Source organism: Nanorana parkeri, unplaced genomic scaffold, assembly GCF_000935625.1.
Source record: "Nanorana parkeri isolate BGI_ZX_2015 unplaced genomic scaffold, ASM93562v1 scaffold2421, whole genome shotgun sequence".
Taxonomy (NCBI): domain Eukaryota; kingdom Metazoa; phylum Chordata; class Amphibia; order Anura; family Dicroglossidae; genus Nanorana; species Nanorana parkeri.
In genome coordinates this window covers 16,390-34,379 of record NW_017308689.1, presented here as the reverse complement: position 1 = coordinate 34,379, position 17,990 = coordinate 16,390, and the positions used below count along the sequence as shown (strand labels likewise).

The 17,990-nt window shown below is 39.1% G+C and overlaps 1 protein-coding gene across 1 annotated transcript in view; it reads left to right on the top strand.

The window, feature by feature from the left end:
* Window positions 1–1,038: 1,038 nt before the first annotated feature.
* LOC108801649 (potassium voltage-gated channel subfamily H member 3-like) overlaps window positions 1,039–17,990 on the top strand; it is a gene marked incomplete at its 3' end in the record, with an annotated part of 28,379 nt that continues 11,427 nt past the window's right edge. Inside the window, exons 1-2 of the mRNA XM_018573545.1 lie at window positions 1,039–1,044; window positions 3,456–3,569. Coding sequence (XP_018429047.1) covers window positions 3,494–3,569 — 76 coding nt within the window. The remainder of the gene's footprint in view (window positions 1,045–3,455; window positions 3,570–17,990) is intronic.

Genomic DNA, 17,990 nt, shown 5'->3' with positions numbered 1-17,990 from the left:
ACTTGTCAGAGGTAGATCATCCACAAAACAAGTTAGGAAGGAGCCTAGAGCCTTATCTCCAGGGGGGCAACTAAAATCTTTGTCCTACTGCACTAAACCAAAAGGTCAAACCTATGCACCTTCCTGGTTTTGACTAGGGCCATTTCACTACAGACAAGGCAAATGTGGGACATCCAATCGAAGGGATGGGAGGGCAAAGCTACTACTTTGCAAAAGGCCCTATTCTGCCTTAATTTAATATCCAACCCTCATATCTGCACTTCCCCACAAGATCATATTGTCTACATTGGCTGGAATGTCTAACCTTAGCCATAGACCGACATCTACCAGAAAGTGATCAATGGAGCGATATCTGCCAGTCCTGGGTGCCAGGACATGCATGGCCATAATCTTCACATAAGGCTGATAGTGGTGGTCACATGGTACTTTGATTTTCTGAACTGAACTTGCATGCAGATATCCCAACAAGATTATCAATGTACTTTGTGCACAACTGACTGCCCACCAGGACATCAGAAATGGCCCAACTATTACAAGAGATGCTCAACATCTGGAGAATCATTTGCTTTTATTGGGCTGTTTATGGGAAACCTAAAATGACCTTTCTTTACAGATAACTGTTCCATTGTATGGGCATGGGTGAATTTTTATTTTGTTGCTACCTAAGCAAAAAAAACTGTTTCATTTTGTTTGCTGTCAACCACATCTCCGCTGAGCTCTATTGTGTAGCTCTTGAAACGGGCCTCAGTACCATAATTAGTCTCTTCTGCTGATCAGCATATTGTCTCTTTAAGAAGAGCGGGTGTGTCAGTAGTAACTATGGAAACTTCAAGCTGGGAATAAAAGCAAATCTGTTCCCAAGCAGTCTACAGGAGGCTGACAGGGAAGCGGAGAGGAGGGAGATGAGGATTTTGGATGCTGAAGTTGAGGTGGGAGTGACTCCTGAAGAAGATTTGTTTCTGATCACTGTCAGAAGTGTCATCTGGTGATCCTTCCCTCTACTATACATCTCCTGCTGGCTGCCTAAGAGATGACGGACATCAGGTGAGAAGATGCAGGTGATGGTGTGAGTGTTACACCTATATGCCTCAATCTGTTCTTGACACAGTACCACATTTTCCTGCTGCTTTTAACTTTAGGCTTCTGATATCTATTGCTCAGCATGAAGGGGAATGCAAGGGCTTAACACTTTTCCATCATTACACAATCTCTGAATAACTGTTAAACATAAACTGTTAGCTCTCATTACCAGTCACATGCATCCTACTGTGTATAGGGAGAAGAGGATATTGCATTGTATATATCTGACTGGAGAACATTTCGCCTGTTGAACATAACTTTTACATGACTTTTAACACTGCACTCACATATACAGACATTTAAAAAAAGGCAAAATGGAGTTAGCTATAACATCCAATCTTCTGTAATAGTTCTTACTGCTTTAAACTGATAAACAATTTTACTTTGATATTGTGTGTTATAGCACTGTGCACACTATCATGATGTGGGGTACTACACTTTGTACACCATCATGCTGTGGGTTATTGTACTTTACACACTATCAGGCTGTGAGTTATTGTACTTTACACACTATCAGGCTGTGGGCTACCGCACTTTACACATCATCATGTTGTGGCTTATTCCACTTTGCACACTGCCATACTGTGGGTTATTGCACTTGTACACCATCATTCTGTGAGGTATTGTACTTTGCACACTATCATGTTGTGAGTTATTGCACTTTGTACACCATCATGTTGTGGGTTATTGCACTTTCTACACCATCATGTTGTGAGTTATTGCACTTTGTACACCATCATGTTGTGGGTTATTGCACTTTGTACACCATCATGTTGTGGGTTATTGTACTTTACACACTATCAGGCTGTGGGCTTCTGCACTTTGCACATCATCATGTTGTGGGTTATTCCATTTTGCACACTATTATGCTGTGGGTTATTCCATTTTGCACATCATCATTCTGTTAGTTACTGCACATTGCACATCAACAGGCTGTGGATTACTGTACTTAGCACACCATCATGCACTAGGTTATTGAACTTTGCACACCGTTGTGCTCTGGGTAACTGCACTTTCCACACTATCATGCTGTGGGTTAGTGCACTATGCACAGTATCATTCTGTGGGTTAGTGCACTTTGCACACTATCATGATGTGAGTTACTGCACTTTACACACTATCATGATGTAAGCTATCCTTCTGTGGGTTATTTAATTTGGCACAACCCCAGGTTGTGGGTTACTATACCTTGCACACCATCATGATGTTGATTATTGCACTTTGCACACCATCATGTTGTTGGTTATTTCACACCATCATGCTGTAGGGTACTGTGCTTTGCACACCATCATGCTGTGGTCTACTACTCCTTGCACAACCTCATGTTGTGGGTTACGCCACTTTGCACATCAACAGGCTGTGGGTGACTGTACTTTGCACATCATTATGCTCTGGGTTACCTTACCATGCACACCATTTTGCTGTACTTTGCATGTCCTTGTGTTGTGCATAACTGCACTTTGCATTTCTTTGTGCGGTAGGTTGCTTCACTTTGCACATCCTCATTTATTTAGCCCTAACCTAGTAAATATTCATGTTAATCTTTATAAACAATGCAGCAATTTGGGGTATTGCTGTAAGAATCTACTACAGCTGAAATTGTTCCATTTATAACTTTTCATTCTTTTTTTCATAGTGAAGTTACATGGATTATGTTTATTTACATCACTGAGTATAATGCAGAATCACGCATAACCTATGGCAGAACCATTCACTATTAATAACTAAATGTTGCTAAACTTTCTGCCCGTTCAACTTACTCTTAGCAAATTTCTAGAGATACATGAGACAGTCTGTGATTCTCCATGGATGGCTGCTTGAAGAAATCAGATACTCTACATTTTTAAATATTTAATTAGCAAGATGAGTGCATCATGAATCCTGGTTCTTTGCATGATTAGATTCAATGAAAAGAGCACATAGTATCTGTAAATATATTTTTCGATCCACTTTATCTGCCCAAACCGTTAAAGATCATTTACATTTTTTCAGATCAGATATTTTGTTTTCTATGAAGCACCTAATTCTCTTACATCAGCTCCATTCTCAGAAAATCGTAGATGGTTTTGCTACTCTCTGCTGGCACTAACTCGCCTTATGATAAAGCTGACAACACTGGCAAATGGATATCATTTTGCAGTACATTTTCCATGCTGTTTACATTCCATATAAGACAGTAATTACTGTCTTCACATTAGCAGTTTGTGGTTGACTTATTAGACAGAGCGGTGCCTTACAAAACAGACTATCATATGGCAAAAATGACAGGCTGCCTGCCCCACTACTGACAGATAAACACTGGATGCCATTACCTAATAGCTTTTGACAGGCAGACTTGCACGTTAATGACAGAACTGTGTGTTTTCTCTGCGCAGCCCAAGCTTGGAGAGTGTCTGCAGTGAAAACTAGAGAAATGCCAGCCATGAGAGGGCTGCTTGCTCCTCAGAATACTTTCTTAGATACCATAGCGACAAGATTTGATGGAACACGTGAGTAGTATATATATATTATTGGAGTGTGTTTTTTTAAAAAATTATTTGTTAAATGTTTTCAATTTAATGGACGGCACAAGTAATGAGAGGTCAGAGGAAGAGAGTTAAAGTTACACTCTAAAGCTTATCTAACACAGTGTGAAGAGCAATGATGTGTGGGAACTGTGTACAGTAAGTGTTTTATCTCTCATGAGTTCAGATCAGTCAGATCTATGGGAGGTGATTGCGCATTGGCTGCTTTGGGTTCATTGACAAGGTTTTCTTCGTATCCTGGCTCCTGAGCTTGAAACTACCATTGCAATTGAGTATATACACCTGTTGTACCTCTAGTACCCACTAACAGCCTATGTAATATCAATAATCATTGAGGGGAATTTATCAAAACTGAAGCAGACGAAATCTGGAGCAGTTGCCCAGGGCAACCGATTAGCTTCTTTCTTCAGTTTGTTGATTTAAAGGAGAACTATGGGGTCAGGGCTTTTCCCCATAGTTCTCCTAAGGGTAACGGGAGGACACAAACTAGCGTCCTCCCGTCACCCTAGGCTCAGTATACCGCGAGCTGTAGCTCGCAGTATACTGAGACGCCGCAGTATACCGCGAGTCTCTGTATACTGAGACACCGCAGCTGAAGCGGATCCCGACAATTATGTCTGGATCTGCCCAGCTGCGTCATTGACAGCTGGCTCTGCCGATCTAGAGGCAGAGCCAGCTGTACCCGCCCCCTCCCCCGTCCGTTCCGCCAGTCAGCGCTGGAGGATCGGACAGGGGAGGGGGGAATCCCTGCAGGGAGCCGTGAGTGACAGCCACGGCTCTCTGCAGGGATAGGTCGAGAAGTGAGCGAGTGACGCTATGTGTTCGCTCACTTCCCGATCTATTGAGCCGACCTGTGACAGTTTCATTGTCACAGGTCGGCTACAACTATGAGGCTGAGTGCTTTTCACTCGGCTCATAGTTCACCTTTAAGAATTGAAAATGAAAGAGAAAATCTGATAGATCGCTATGCACAGCTGCTCCAGATTTTGTCTGCTCCAGTTTTGATAAATTCCCCTCATTGTGTTCAGTAGGGCCTTACCTACCAAATTACTGTGGACATAATTCAGAATGCTCTGAATGCTACGTCTTGGGGTGCTGATGTGCATTTTGCCCTTCCAGTCAATTTAAATGGAGTTTTTTTAAACATGCATGCTTAAAGCAAATGGCAATGTAGCTCATCAGATTTTCTGTTAACACATGCATTGTGGTGTGAACAGGCCCTTAAAAGGAAGCTATCAGGATTGAAAAATGGGAGCGGCTGAGACTATAAAGATGCATGCCCTGTAGCTGGCATCCTTATTTTTTGTCGCCAACCTGGAAAAAGTATGTATATATGTGTTGAGATACTTAATATACATATGCTTCTTTCAAGCCAGTGACTCATTAAGTAGTGCTGTATGGATAAGCCGTTCCCGTTCTGGGTAATGCACCTTCAAAAACAAGTCAGCAGTGGAATCCCCCATGTTTCTATGCTGTACCTCTAGAAATAAGCTGTAGAATTAGCAAATAAACAAGACTGCCATGCATCCTCTACAGTTCCTCTTCATCTCATGCCATTCATAGAATGTATATCTCTGAAAACATCCTGGATTACTGTATCTCCAAACCACCACAACCAGTAGTCCAACTGTGTCAGCACAGAAGTGGCCACAACAGCCCAACAGATCATTTGCGTGGGCAATACTGGTTACTAAGCAATAAGTGCAAATCAAAATGTGTATACTCAATATATCTAACTATTAAATTGCCTATTATAGGTTTAAGCAAATGTGCATTCCTCTTTTCAACAGTTGTAATGCGCAAATGCGCATAACCACAATAAATATTAATGTGCAAATAATGTCCAATTAAACTTAAAAGCACTCTTCTCAAAAGACATCAGTTCTTACAAGCTTCCAAAAGGTGCCAGATCCACAGTGTAAATGATAATTGAGATGATCTCCCCTCCAATCACCGCTGTGCTTGAAAAGATACACTGCGCTCGCCAGAAATCCATGTTTTAATGTATATTAGGGATTATATAAGATTAATTATTTAACTGTAGTTTTATTTTCTAGGGTTTAGTGGATCACGAGTGGCCTGTTCAATAATCATGTAATATCATTCCCACAATTGACTGGTTACTATGAAAGATTTTAATGGTGATTGGTCAAAATAAGATTGCGGTGAGAGAGATGATGGATGCAGAAACTATTGAGATGATTGGGCATCTCTTGTTGCTTAGGATTTGATATGAGTACAGTAGCTTAAATAATGTAGGTTTAAAAGTTCAGGTACTTTAATTTCATCATGTTAAACCTTGCCCACTGTGGTCATGCCCACCGATTGGTATAATATATTTGCTCTTCTTTGCTCTTGAAGGTCCCTGGGTTGGACTAGGTCTTTTAGAACCCTAGCAACACCTTGGATTACAGCATGTTTAAATAATAAGCAGTTTGTATAAAGATCATGACTTTCTCATTTAATTATACTGTGCATAGAAAATATTCTAAAAATATGCATTGCCGTAAGCTTGAGCTGACTATTCCTTGACACTGATAACATATTATTGACCTTAGAACCCTGTCATCCAATACACGAGATTTCAGTATGGTTCAGGTGGCAGTTGAATTGTTAGAACTAATAGTCCATTTAGTGTAATTCTTATCTTTATTTATTTGAATTAATTAATTTAAAAAAATAGATGTGTATTTATCCAAAGCATTTTGAAAGGTACATGCTTTACTAAGGCTAAGGTTACCTACAGTGAACTCTTTATTTCATTTATGTTGTATTTTTATTTTATTATTTTATTTTTTATTTTTTTATTATGTATTATATATTGTATTATGTATTATATATTTTTTATTTATTTATGTTGTATAAAAGATGAGTACATCAAGAAATATAAAGTTCTGTGTGACCTCCACCCTGACTGTTTTTGAATACCTTATTGATTAAGTCTGATGATATTCATGCAAAAGCTTTACAATCTTTAGTCTATTTAGATATACAAAAACCCTTTTCTGGCAAAATGGATAAAGGATTGTGAAGGGCAGAGAAATAATGCATTTTTCTGTTATCTGTAATAACATACAAATTGGGAATCATAGGAGTAGCAGCTATGGTTGGACCATCTGTCCCCATGAGCTCAGAGGCCATTGCAACCTTTGAAAAATATAAAGGCTGCCAGTGCTAATTTCCCCTCCCAAAGATGCTAGTTTCCTGCCTATCATGATTCCAGTTTTGCTTCCATATTCTGACCAGAAATAAGTATGTAGATGAGGTATTCTGAACTTTGTGATTTTCATACTAGTTCCGGGTCAGAAACTAAAATATCAAAGCCAGCATATCACCATAAAAGCTGGGAAACTAAAGCTAATCTCCAGCCTCACCTTCAGCTTTGCAAAGTTTTAGACTTCTCCTGTACTGAAATTACTTACTCTGATTTTACTGCACACTTTGAGCTTCTGAAATGTGCATTACAAGCTGAAACAGTCAGAGAGAGCCCACCTCATTTCCTAGCTGAAGGACATCCAGCATCTCTATCCCTTTCCTCCCTAGCCTGACTGTCCCTGATCTGCCCCTTCATATAATCATGAAGGCTCAATATCACATGTGGGCTTTACCTAGGGCAGTGTGCTGTGTTCAGAAAGTTGTGTGAAGCCCCTCCTACCAGCCATGATCTACCTGCATTGCACAGAGAACAACAATAAGTTAAGTAATGAAAACAGGCAGTATTTACATCAAAATTTCATTAGGATATTGATGAACAGTGGAGGGAAGAACCAAGGCATGCAAAACAAAAGCATGTGTTTCTGCATTAATGTAATGTTAGATTTACATTACAAAAAATCTGAGCCATGCATATTGACTGATTTTGCAAATTTGATCCTATTGTTTTTAGGTATATGGTTGGCATTTAAGTGAAGCACCTTCTTTCTCCTCGTGGGAAACCTGAGCCCTTTCAATCATCTGTCAAATGCCAGAACTTCAGTGGGTGGTGCAGGATTTAAAGCTTAATCTCACTATGGGAAGAAGTAGAGGTTATACAGGTGAAACCAGAATAATTAGAATATTGTGCAAAAGTTCATTTATTTCACTAATGCAACTTAAAAGGTGAAACTAATATATGAGATAGACTCATTACATGCAAAGCAAGATAGTTCAAGCCGTGATTTGTCATAATTGTGATGATTATGGCTTACAGCTCATGAAAACCCCAAGAACCCCAAATCCACAACCTCAAAAAAGTAGATTATTACATGCAATAAACAAAACAAGGATTGTACATAGAACAATATCAGACCTCTGCAAAGTACAAGCATGCATATGTACTCAGTACTTGGTTTGGGCCCCTTTTGCAGCACTTACTGCAATTACTTTTGCACGATATTCTAATTATTCGAGTTTCACCTGTATGTATGGCATTGGACTAGGGTTCCAGAAGGCCCCACAGGGACACAGATATCTATTTGAAGACTAACACAGGTACTTGCAGGCACTAGAAGATCCCTGCAATTCAGAACAGTTATTAATTTAGACATATTGTTGTCCAGGTCAAGTTCACTTTGCACTCCTGGTTTTCCAATGTATCTACTTGGAGCATACGTAAAGCAATGAATGAATGGATGATTAAAACATACAAATTGTACAGCTTACCTCAAAATGAAATTGAAATGGCATCTACATAATATAGGGCATAGACTGCATATGTGTGTATATACAGTTTAGTAATACTCTATTCAAAAATGAAAAACTAATCAATGTAAACCTAATGTGGAGCCAAAGGAAATCTCACCGCTCCAATTCCTTAGCCGCCATCAGGACTCCCCAGGTGCTGGTCTAATAGGTGCGTCTCCACCTTGGAATGTAGTAGTATACGAACAGACCGCACTATCCAGAGAATTCCAATACTTCAAACTTTATTGAAATTCACAGCAAATCCAGTATAACAGTGAATAAAAGTGTATAAAGCAACAAATACCAGCACCACAAACCCTCATCCAGCTACAACCTCTCACATGTTTCACCCCATGTAAATCTAAATTACAAATTACTTTAAAGACTATATCATTTACAAATATCTATATGAAAAAATTGGGTATTTTAGTATATCTGAACTGGGTGATGAACTTTAAAGTGTAGTTCCACTTTTGCAGACAAATTGGGATAACACCTAATTTACATTTGATACATGTGCTCATTCACATAGCATAACTTTAAAAAGATATTTAAACTTTTTTACTTAAGTTTTTAAGTCCTTTATACTTACCTAGTCCTACCTAGCTCTCCCATTTGTAATGTTAAGGAGGGGGCTGTGGGAAGTTATGTTTACCCTAATTAACCCTATCTGTATTGTGCTGGCAGATCTCATTATCAGCTGGATTTGAACATTGTCTGTCCTAACAAAGGGTTAAAGACTTAGAAGCATTGTATGGTAATGAGAAGAAACCCAGTTTGTCCCTTAGTTTGACCTTCTACATTCACTACTCAGAGTAGCTTAGACAATAAAATAGTTAAAATATTTTTTTATAAGATCTGAACAACCTAAACAAGCATCCCCATTGGTAGATTTGCCATTTTCAACTGTAAAATGTTGGATTTCTTCTCACTTTCTTTCCTGGTGGCAATGGCCACCAGGACAAATAGAGAGGGTAAATGACAGGTAGCAATAAAATACCTCCCAGGGGTTTATTACTTCTGCACTCCATTCAAAACTAAAAAAAAAGGTTTTGGCTTTAGATACACTATAACATTGTAGAGGCCAATTATTACTTTAATTATTCCCCATTTTAGCTAGCGTCAAGGGGAGCACTTGATGGCACTCTGTAGGGTTACTGGACATAAAGGGGTGGCACAGTTGCGTAGTGGTTAGCACTTCTGCCTTGCAGCACTGGGGGTCCCTGCTTCATATCTCGGTCAGGACACTATATGCATGTTCTATTTGCATGTTCTCCCTGTGCTTGCGTGGGTTTCCTCTGGGTACTCCGGTTTCCTCCCACACTCCAAAAATGTGCTGGAAGATTAATTGGCTCCTCTCTAAACTGGCCCCTGTATGTATGCATGTGTTATAGGTAGCTCCTTGGTGGCAGGGTCGGATGTGAATGTGCACAATGTAAAGTAAATGAGTAAATTGTCGATGCTATATAAATACCAGTAATGCATAATAATAAATAAAGTGTGTAGGAACATTGGCAAACGTCATCTAAACGATCAACTTTATAATAATCAGCTATTCTGTGCAAGTGAAACTTCCTAATGAATAGGTTTTAACATACAGTGAATGATTCAACACCAATAAATCTTTGGTAAATATTACTTTTACTTCTTTGAAAATATGCCCCTAGTATTTTCAATATTTTTTTTGACGTGAATGTTAGTAGATGTGATTTTATGAGAAATTGAACATTTACTCACTGTCCCTTTAAAGTCTGTGTAAGCCCTGGTAAATATTAGAATTAAATGCAAGTCATGTGCTACATACTGCACCTCCTTAATTATAGGCTTTATATTCCATTTTTTGCACAACTGACGGCGAGACAACAGCTCTGGTTAACTAGTTAAGCATTTGTTGGGATTCTATTGAAGTTTAATCAGAGGATGTGTGGCAGATCGTGCAGCGTAGATTCTAGTTTTAGTCCTGCATGTGTTTCTGTCCTCCCCCTGTGTAACTAGAGGTGAAAGGAAAGGCTGTGAGCCAGCAGTAACAATTCTCTGTGAGATCTCTCTCACTCCCCCAGGAGCACATCAATACATGTTATTTAGATGAGCAATTGCATTGTGTAACAAGTCAACAACAAGGAAAATGATTTACAGATGGAGGGTTTAAACAACCACAGTTATTGGAATGCATTAATACATCATAAAAATACATATACAGTATAATCTGTAAGGCCATGTTTAAAGGAGCTCTTCACATTTTGACCTAGCTTGCTAAATAAAGGCTGGTGTAAAGGCATAGAACTGAATTCAAGGACAAGAAACACCATTTAATGTAGTCCTGCATTAAATTAAAAAAAAATTATTAAGTGTATTTTTTAAATGCAGTCACTGTAAGAACCTAAATCTGTCTTGATTTCAACCTCTTGGCATTCCATGCACAACAGTACTCAGACATGGAGTGGGAGACCCAGCACTCTAAGCCAATCAGGTTTGTTTTAGCTGACAACAAACCGGCTAATAGGAGGAGAAAGAGCTGAGAGACATGACCTCCTCATCCTGCTGCTTTTTTTTCTTTATTGTCCATTCACAAGGCGGAGGCAGGAACATGACCAAGCTATATTGCATAACTGCGGCAGAGAAGAGTGAGATCAACAGCCTGGATGTGTGCAGTGTAAATATAATTAAAATAAATAATTTACCAGATACAACCATTCACATTTACAGTATGTATATCAGCAGTGTATTAAGCTGTTTGTCTGGAGTCCTGCTTTAAATAGAATTATCTTTAAAAAATTCCGGCAACTTTTGCTTTAATTATTGGCTAATACTATGGATATATTTTGCGATCGCCTCACATATGGACTATTTCTGGCCTTTTAGTCAGGCCAAAACCCAGTTATGGCTCTGAACACAGTTCATCCATTGCAGCATTCAGACATCCAGTGCAGGGGTCAAATTTTCTACCAACCCAACTTTTATTTTTCAAATGTCCCTTCAAGTACAGGTTTGACTCTGATTGGGTGCTGTCAGAGTATACAGACTGTATGAGATATTTATGTGGGGGATCATGGCACAAAGATGCATGGACTGCTGACATAGTTTGGCCCTCAAGCCACTGGGTGTGAGGTTAGAAATAGAGATCCAGCAGTACTTTATCATAGGTTAGAATTGGTAATATGGTAAGTGACATCAGGTGTATATTTGTTATTGGTGTCAATGCACAATTTTAAAATATGTACCTGCAGAAAAAGAAAAAAATACTAGAAGGCATTCCATCTAAACTACTAAAGAAAGGACCATGCTGAAGTTCCATCACTTCTGATGATATCAGGCAAGCTGGCTTTAGGAAGGAATCTTAGACCCTATATGTTGGTAATAAAATAATGATTTTGTTAGAAAGAATATGCAGCCATCTATTTTGCAAGCAGCAAATTGTAATTTAACCTTATCACATATTTAAAAGTCTTCGATATAGATGCTGCTTTACTATGGAGGCTAACCGCGTTATGTTTGCACTGTGAACTTTAAAAATAACCTCCTACCGTAATACCATGTATTACTGTATTACCATACATACAATTGTATGTATGTCTTCAGCACCATGGACAGAGCCTCCTTTACATTAAATCTTCTTACATTTTGTTGACGTAAGAGGTGTTCCTTTTCAACAAAAGTCTGTATAGGTATAATTGTTATATTTTTTGGAAACCCTTGACTAAGGATGGGTGGATTGATTTGCATAAGTCAGGAGATTGGTGATTCCAAATAGTTCACTTTGCAGCAGGGTTCTCAGATAATGGGTGATCTGTGATCCACATGCAGTGCTGAAATTCACACAATGTTTTGGAAAATCATGTAAATTTGGCAAAATTTCCCCATTTGGGCAAAATGCATGGGTGTCAATAGAGAATGTAAAATTAAAGCCCAATTCCATATAGGGTAAAAAATACTAAACTTGAGCCCCAGTCTGCGATAAAGATAAAAATACAACTGTAGTTACTATATTCACCTGATATCTGGCACTGTCCCCACAGACTCACCAATCTTGCAATGCTTGACGCCCAGTGTCATTCAACCCAATTCCTGCCCAGGGCATCAACGCTCCATCCCAAGGGTGGAGGGAGTAAACAGCAGGGGAAAACCCAAACTTGGAGTAGGGTTTTAAGGTTGTGTCTGGAGGTTTCTAGGGGCAGAGTGGGCATTATATGGTTCCTGTGGTTACGGACCTCTGCTTTCAGCTATTCTGGACTTTTTCTTGTACCAACAGATGCTCCCTTGTACATTGTTTTTCACATAAAAACAAACAGTAAAAAAGTAAAAAAAAATGTAAAGAAACAATGTACAAATACCAATCACAAATACAAAGAACAGCAGATCAATAAGCAATGAGCAAAATACAATATTTATGCATGGGTGAGGTTAAAATCTCAATCTTTTTTCAACAATCTGGCCAAAAGCTGCATTTTAGGAGAAAAATTGTGGGGCTTGTTTTGACAGATTGCCTTGCTGTGTTTCTTACTTTCTTATTGATTCAATTGTTTAGTTTACGGGGAAAACGATGTTTTCTTGGTTAAAATACCTGGCTGTTAACAAGAACTTTCGGCTTTCTAACTCTATTATTGGAATAAAATATTTAGGCCTTGTTTGCCCAAGGTTCATGCTTGCCATATCATTGCTACTCACTCTGTAACCAAAAAAGGGGATTTTTTTAAAATTGTGGATTAGGCAGGTTAGAGGTAAAGCACTCTAAATTCAAATGTGGTTTGGAAGATAGTGACAGCCCAGGGGTATTGCTAAAACTGTGAAAGACCTGAGGCACACTGAGGAAAGTAATTGTTGTGCAAAAGTTGGGCATGTCTAGATCATGCCAAATGATGGCTTAAAAGTGAATAGTTTAATACAGTCTCAGCTTACTACTTTATACACTGCATTCAAATGCTGAAATCCTTGTACCCACAAAATATACTTTAATTACTGTGCCACAATTAACAATCTCACAGACACACATAAACCTCAGGACAAAGAAGAACTTTATAACTAGCAACTGCTGAGATAATGAGCACCATGGTAAGCTGTATGTAATGTACAACACTGAGTGCAGTGTTTATACCATATGGTATAGAGTACAGGGGTTAGAACTACGTAGCATGTAGAGAGAAACACAACACAGCATATAAAGCAACCTTTTTTCAACCAGGGTTCTGTGGTTACTACACTGACCACTAATATAAGGAGGCATTTTTCCACTAACCACTAATGTAAGAGGACATTAAAATTTAGTGTAGCCAGTGTACTGCCCACTTCATTGTCGGTTGGCGTGGGGCCCCCTTCATTGTGGTCAGTGATCATTGTCCATATTACACTGGTACTGGTACAGTGGGAGCAGGGTTTACTTATCTTAGCAATGCTGCAGATGTCTGATGCCCTTTTCTCTATTGCTGTTGGCCCAGAACTGTGCAGGCAGCATCAGGTGACAAAGTAAGTCACTGTGGCAGTAAGAGTGATTTGCTCTTTCAGCAGTATCAATAGATCCATGGAACCAGGCATCTGCCCCTCTGGTACCCTGGTCTATAGACACCCATGTTGATAGCCGAAGAAGTGAGCAGATCTGCATGTGCAGCACACAGAAACTGTTCACTCTGTTTTTAAACATTCCAAGAGGCTAATTAACTCAAGAGATTTCTCCGATGAGTACATTATGCTATCATTTTCACTGTCACATGGAGAGTTTGGTAAATCTGACTCTGATAAAGTGATATGGAACCAGGAGGCTGTTAAGTCTTCCTGCTTAGGGCATACAGGAACACTTTGCCAACCCAGTGTTCTTTGTGCTTATCTGTGATCAGCAGTATCTGTTCACAGAGCTGCTTGAAAAAAATCCAAATTTTAATAGTAGTCCTCTCCCCTGACATATATGTCCTAGAGAATGAGATGGTCAGCCAAATATGGTACATTCCTTTAAGATGCTACATGCGTAGTGCTGGAGCCAATACAAAAAGCTGTTTAGGTTGACCATACCTGGACAAATAAATTAATCTAATCAAGCTCTAATGATGGTGACAGACATTGGGAGCACAGTTAAAACCTGGTAAATGGCTCATGGTCAGGTTGGGTTATCACACCAGGAGAAGTATAGTAAAGTCATACAATGGTGGAGGAAAGTCAGGAAGCGTTCTACAACTTCTAGGACACTAGAATTCCCCTATTAGCGCCATTGGCCATAATACTTTTTCCTTTTTTTCCCCCATTCTAAGCACAATTGTTGTCAGACTGGTTGTTGTCAGACTGGTGTTAACAGTAGCTACTAAAAAATAGACTCCATTGTCCATAACCATGAAAAGCATCAGCACCACCTGAAGCTGTTGTGTTAGCACCCCACCTTGCTGTCTGGCTGAAAGATTCAACAAAGAGAGAATTAGATTATTTGTTTTAGATGTGTGTTTTCCTGGAACACACACATTCTGTTGACAGAAACAGGATTCCTTGAATGTGTGTAATGAATAGGGAGTGATGCTTTACAAATAGGTTAAAAATATTCTGCCCTATATAGTGATTCTGACGTAAGCAAGACCAGTGACATGATCGCAAGTGTAACATATGCCCTAAAAAAGGATCTGATCAGTTGCCATGACCAACAAGAACTCACCTACCTTTTGAAAGTTTGCATTCCAATGCTGATTAAAACTCTTCCATTGAAATATAATAACCAAGCACATTCCATGTGTTACGTTTCAGCATAGGTTACATAATGAAAGCAAAGTGTGACTGGTTGCTGTGTTCCTGTCGAAGGGGCCCTGTTAGGCTCTGAAACATTGCATCCATATGTCATGCTAGAGGAATGTGAATAAAGACGTATTCCAAAGCAGGATGATGTGAGGACAACATATCTTCTAGATTGTACACTGTGGCGCTATCCACCAGTTGTTCCAGTCCCCTTTAGTTTCTGGGGTACATTGGTACGGTGTGCGAAGGGGATATTACTAATACAATGGTTGCTGTGTGCAACACCAAAGTTTTTTATATGCTGGTGTTTTAAAATAAACAGCAACAATCTAGATTACAGAGGCAATATTTAAAATCTTCTGCCTCGTTGGTAATTTTCTAGTTCCCGAGACATTTCCAATTTTTGACTGGTTGTAAAATACAGAAATTGTTAGGCTCATATTGAATTTATTATTGGTTTAAATGAGGCGAAGGCAATTCTTTTTTTATCATTTGCAGGAAGGAAACAGCATATGCAGAAAAGGGAGTGGGTTAAAAGAAAAACTTCCAGCAAATTGGCTGCCCATGTAAGATCAATACATTTTTCTGGAGTCTTCTCCCTCTTGCAAGGAAGAGAAGTGTCAGAAGTGATTTAGTGGCACATTAACCAAGTAGTTGATATAAAATCTTAAGCACAAACAATGTATAGAGGATATTTATCAAACTATGAGACAATAAGGAGCAGTAGCATCCAAAGTAAGTTACTGAGCAATAATATGATAAATGGAATTAGGTCCAACACTGCTTTTTGTACAAATAATGGTACCATTGAAAGCGGAGATATTGTTGATATTTTAGTCCTTGGCTTCCCATGTAATTTGTTTGTCGGCTGGGGTATTTTAAACTGCTTTTGCACATGCCATTAGTTATTGGTTTCAGCACATGCATTTATTCATTATGTTTTATATCCGTATATTTGAGATTTTCATGGCTCTTAAACCGACCATAAAGATATATCAAAGTGGCTTTTCACCTGCATACAATTTTGCTTTATTGATTTTTTTTCACAAGCCTCATGCAACTTACATTTTGCTAAGTGAAGGCTTAGTAAGGCTCTGGTCAAGAGGTTGAATATATTGCATGCTTTAAACCTCTTTTGTGATACAACCCTCTTATGACTGACTAATGCTGAGGCTTATGGGGCATGTCAAAGGAGGAGGGTGAGTCAGTATAGATTATATGATAGGAGTTGTAGGTCAAGAGACATTAAAAGACCCTTTCATAACCATACAAAGAAGGTAATATAATTTGTGAAAATTTGCCGTGCAGCCACTTTGGTACTTTGGACAAACCAGGCCTCTTTTTTTCACCCCAAAAGGTGCTACATATAGTACTTGTAGCTGGCTTCTAGAAACAAAAATATATTTTCTCAAAACCTAATTTTTGTCTCTGAAAATGGCAGCTTTTGCTACCCTGACTGTGGAAATATATTTTTAGGTCCTGGGTCATAACATGTTCTACAGTTATCTGGAATACAGGCTACTCAGCTAGAGCCATATTTATAACCATGAGAGGCGGGAAAAGTTAACCTCTTCCTCACACAGCTTTGTATAGAACAGATACAACACATTCATTGCATATTTATAACATTTACCGTATTCTTCTTGGGACTATTAATACTGCAACATTTACTGTAAATTATTAAATTGCATTATATTCAAACAATGTCGGTACAAACTTTGTTTTTCTCTTTAAACTCCAAGGGGGCCCATAGCTTCTAAACTAGGTAACCAGTGTTCCTCATGCTGAATCAAAAGCTTGCCATACTTACCAATTCAGTAAGAGAAAGCTTGCTTTATCCCCGTGTGACCAATTTATGTGCATATGTAGATGAGTTGCCCTGTATCAGAGAGCTGCATAAACCACAGATTCAGATTTTGATTACATGAGATCTGTAATACGTTGTATAGAGCCACCAATGTCTAAAGGCACAACAAAGACATTTTTTTTAGCTGCCGACAGAGACTACAATTCCCATATTCATAATGATTCAAACTATATATTGCATAAAATTTTTTATTTGAAAAACAAAATAAGGATTCCTAAAGCACTCTGGGTTATCTAAATGAAACCGCAAAACTACTCATCCACTCCCTTGTTATATCTCGTCTGGACTATTGCAACTCCCTCCTCATTGGCCTTCCACTACACAGGCTATCCCCTCTTAAGTCTATCATTAATTCAGCTGCTAGACTCATCCACCTAACCACCCGCTCAGTGTCTGCAAACCCCCTCTGCCAATCCCTGCACTGGCTTCCAATAGCCCAAAGGATAAAGTTCAAAATATTAACAACCACTTGCAAAGCCATCCACAACTCTGCCCCCGGCTACATCTCAAACCTTGTCTTATTGTACCACCCTAGCCGTCCCCTCCGCTCTTCAAATTACCTTCTACTTTCCAGCTCCCTCATCAACCCCTCCCATGCTCGCCTCCAGGACTTCACTAGAGCCTCTCCCATCCCAAGGAACTCTCTACCCCAACTGGTCCGACTATATCCCACTCTGACTGCCTATGGGCGATCCCTTAAGACTCATCTCTTCAAGGAAGCCTATCCCACCTCAACCTGACCACTGAACTATCAAACAATTCATCCTCACACAGCTACCTCCTCATGTATCACTTCCCCCTCCCTTTTAGACTGTAAGCCCTCAGGGGCAGGGCCCTCCTTACCATCTTGTCTTGAATTGTAATTGTAATGTCTCCCTTATATTGTAAAGCGCTGAGCAAACTGTTGGTGCTATATAAATCCTGTATAATAAGAAGAAGAATAATCTAAAGAGAAAGCACAGTAGACGCTGCTTATGTTTAGGCTCAGTCTTTCAGAGTGGAATTTGTGCATGTACATTTCAGCTTGAACTGTATACAGGCTTTTTACCACAGAGGTGCAAAAGAAAGCAAAATAGTTGAAAATTAGCCTAATTTTTTATCTGCCAACTAAATAGTATATTACATAATATTCATATGTAATATACAATATA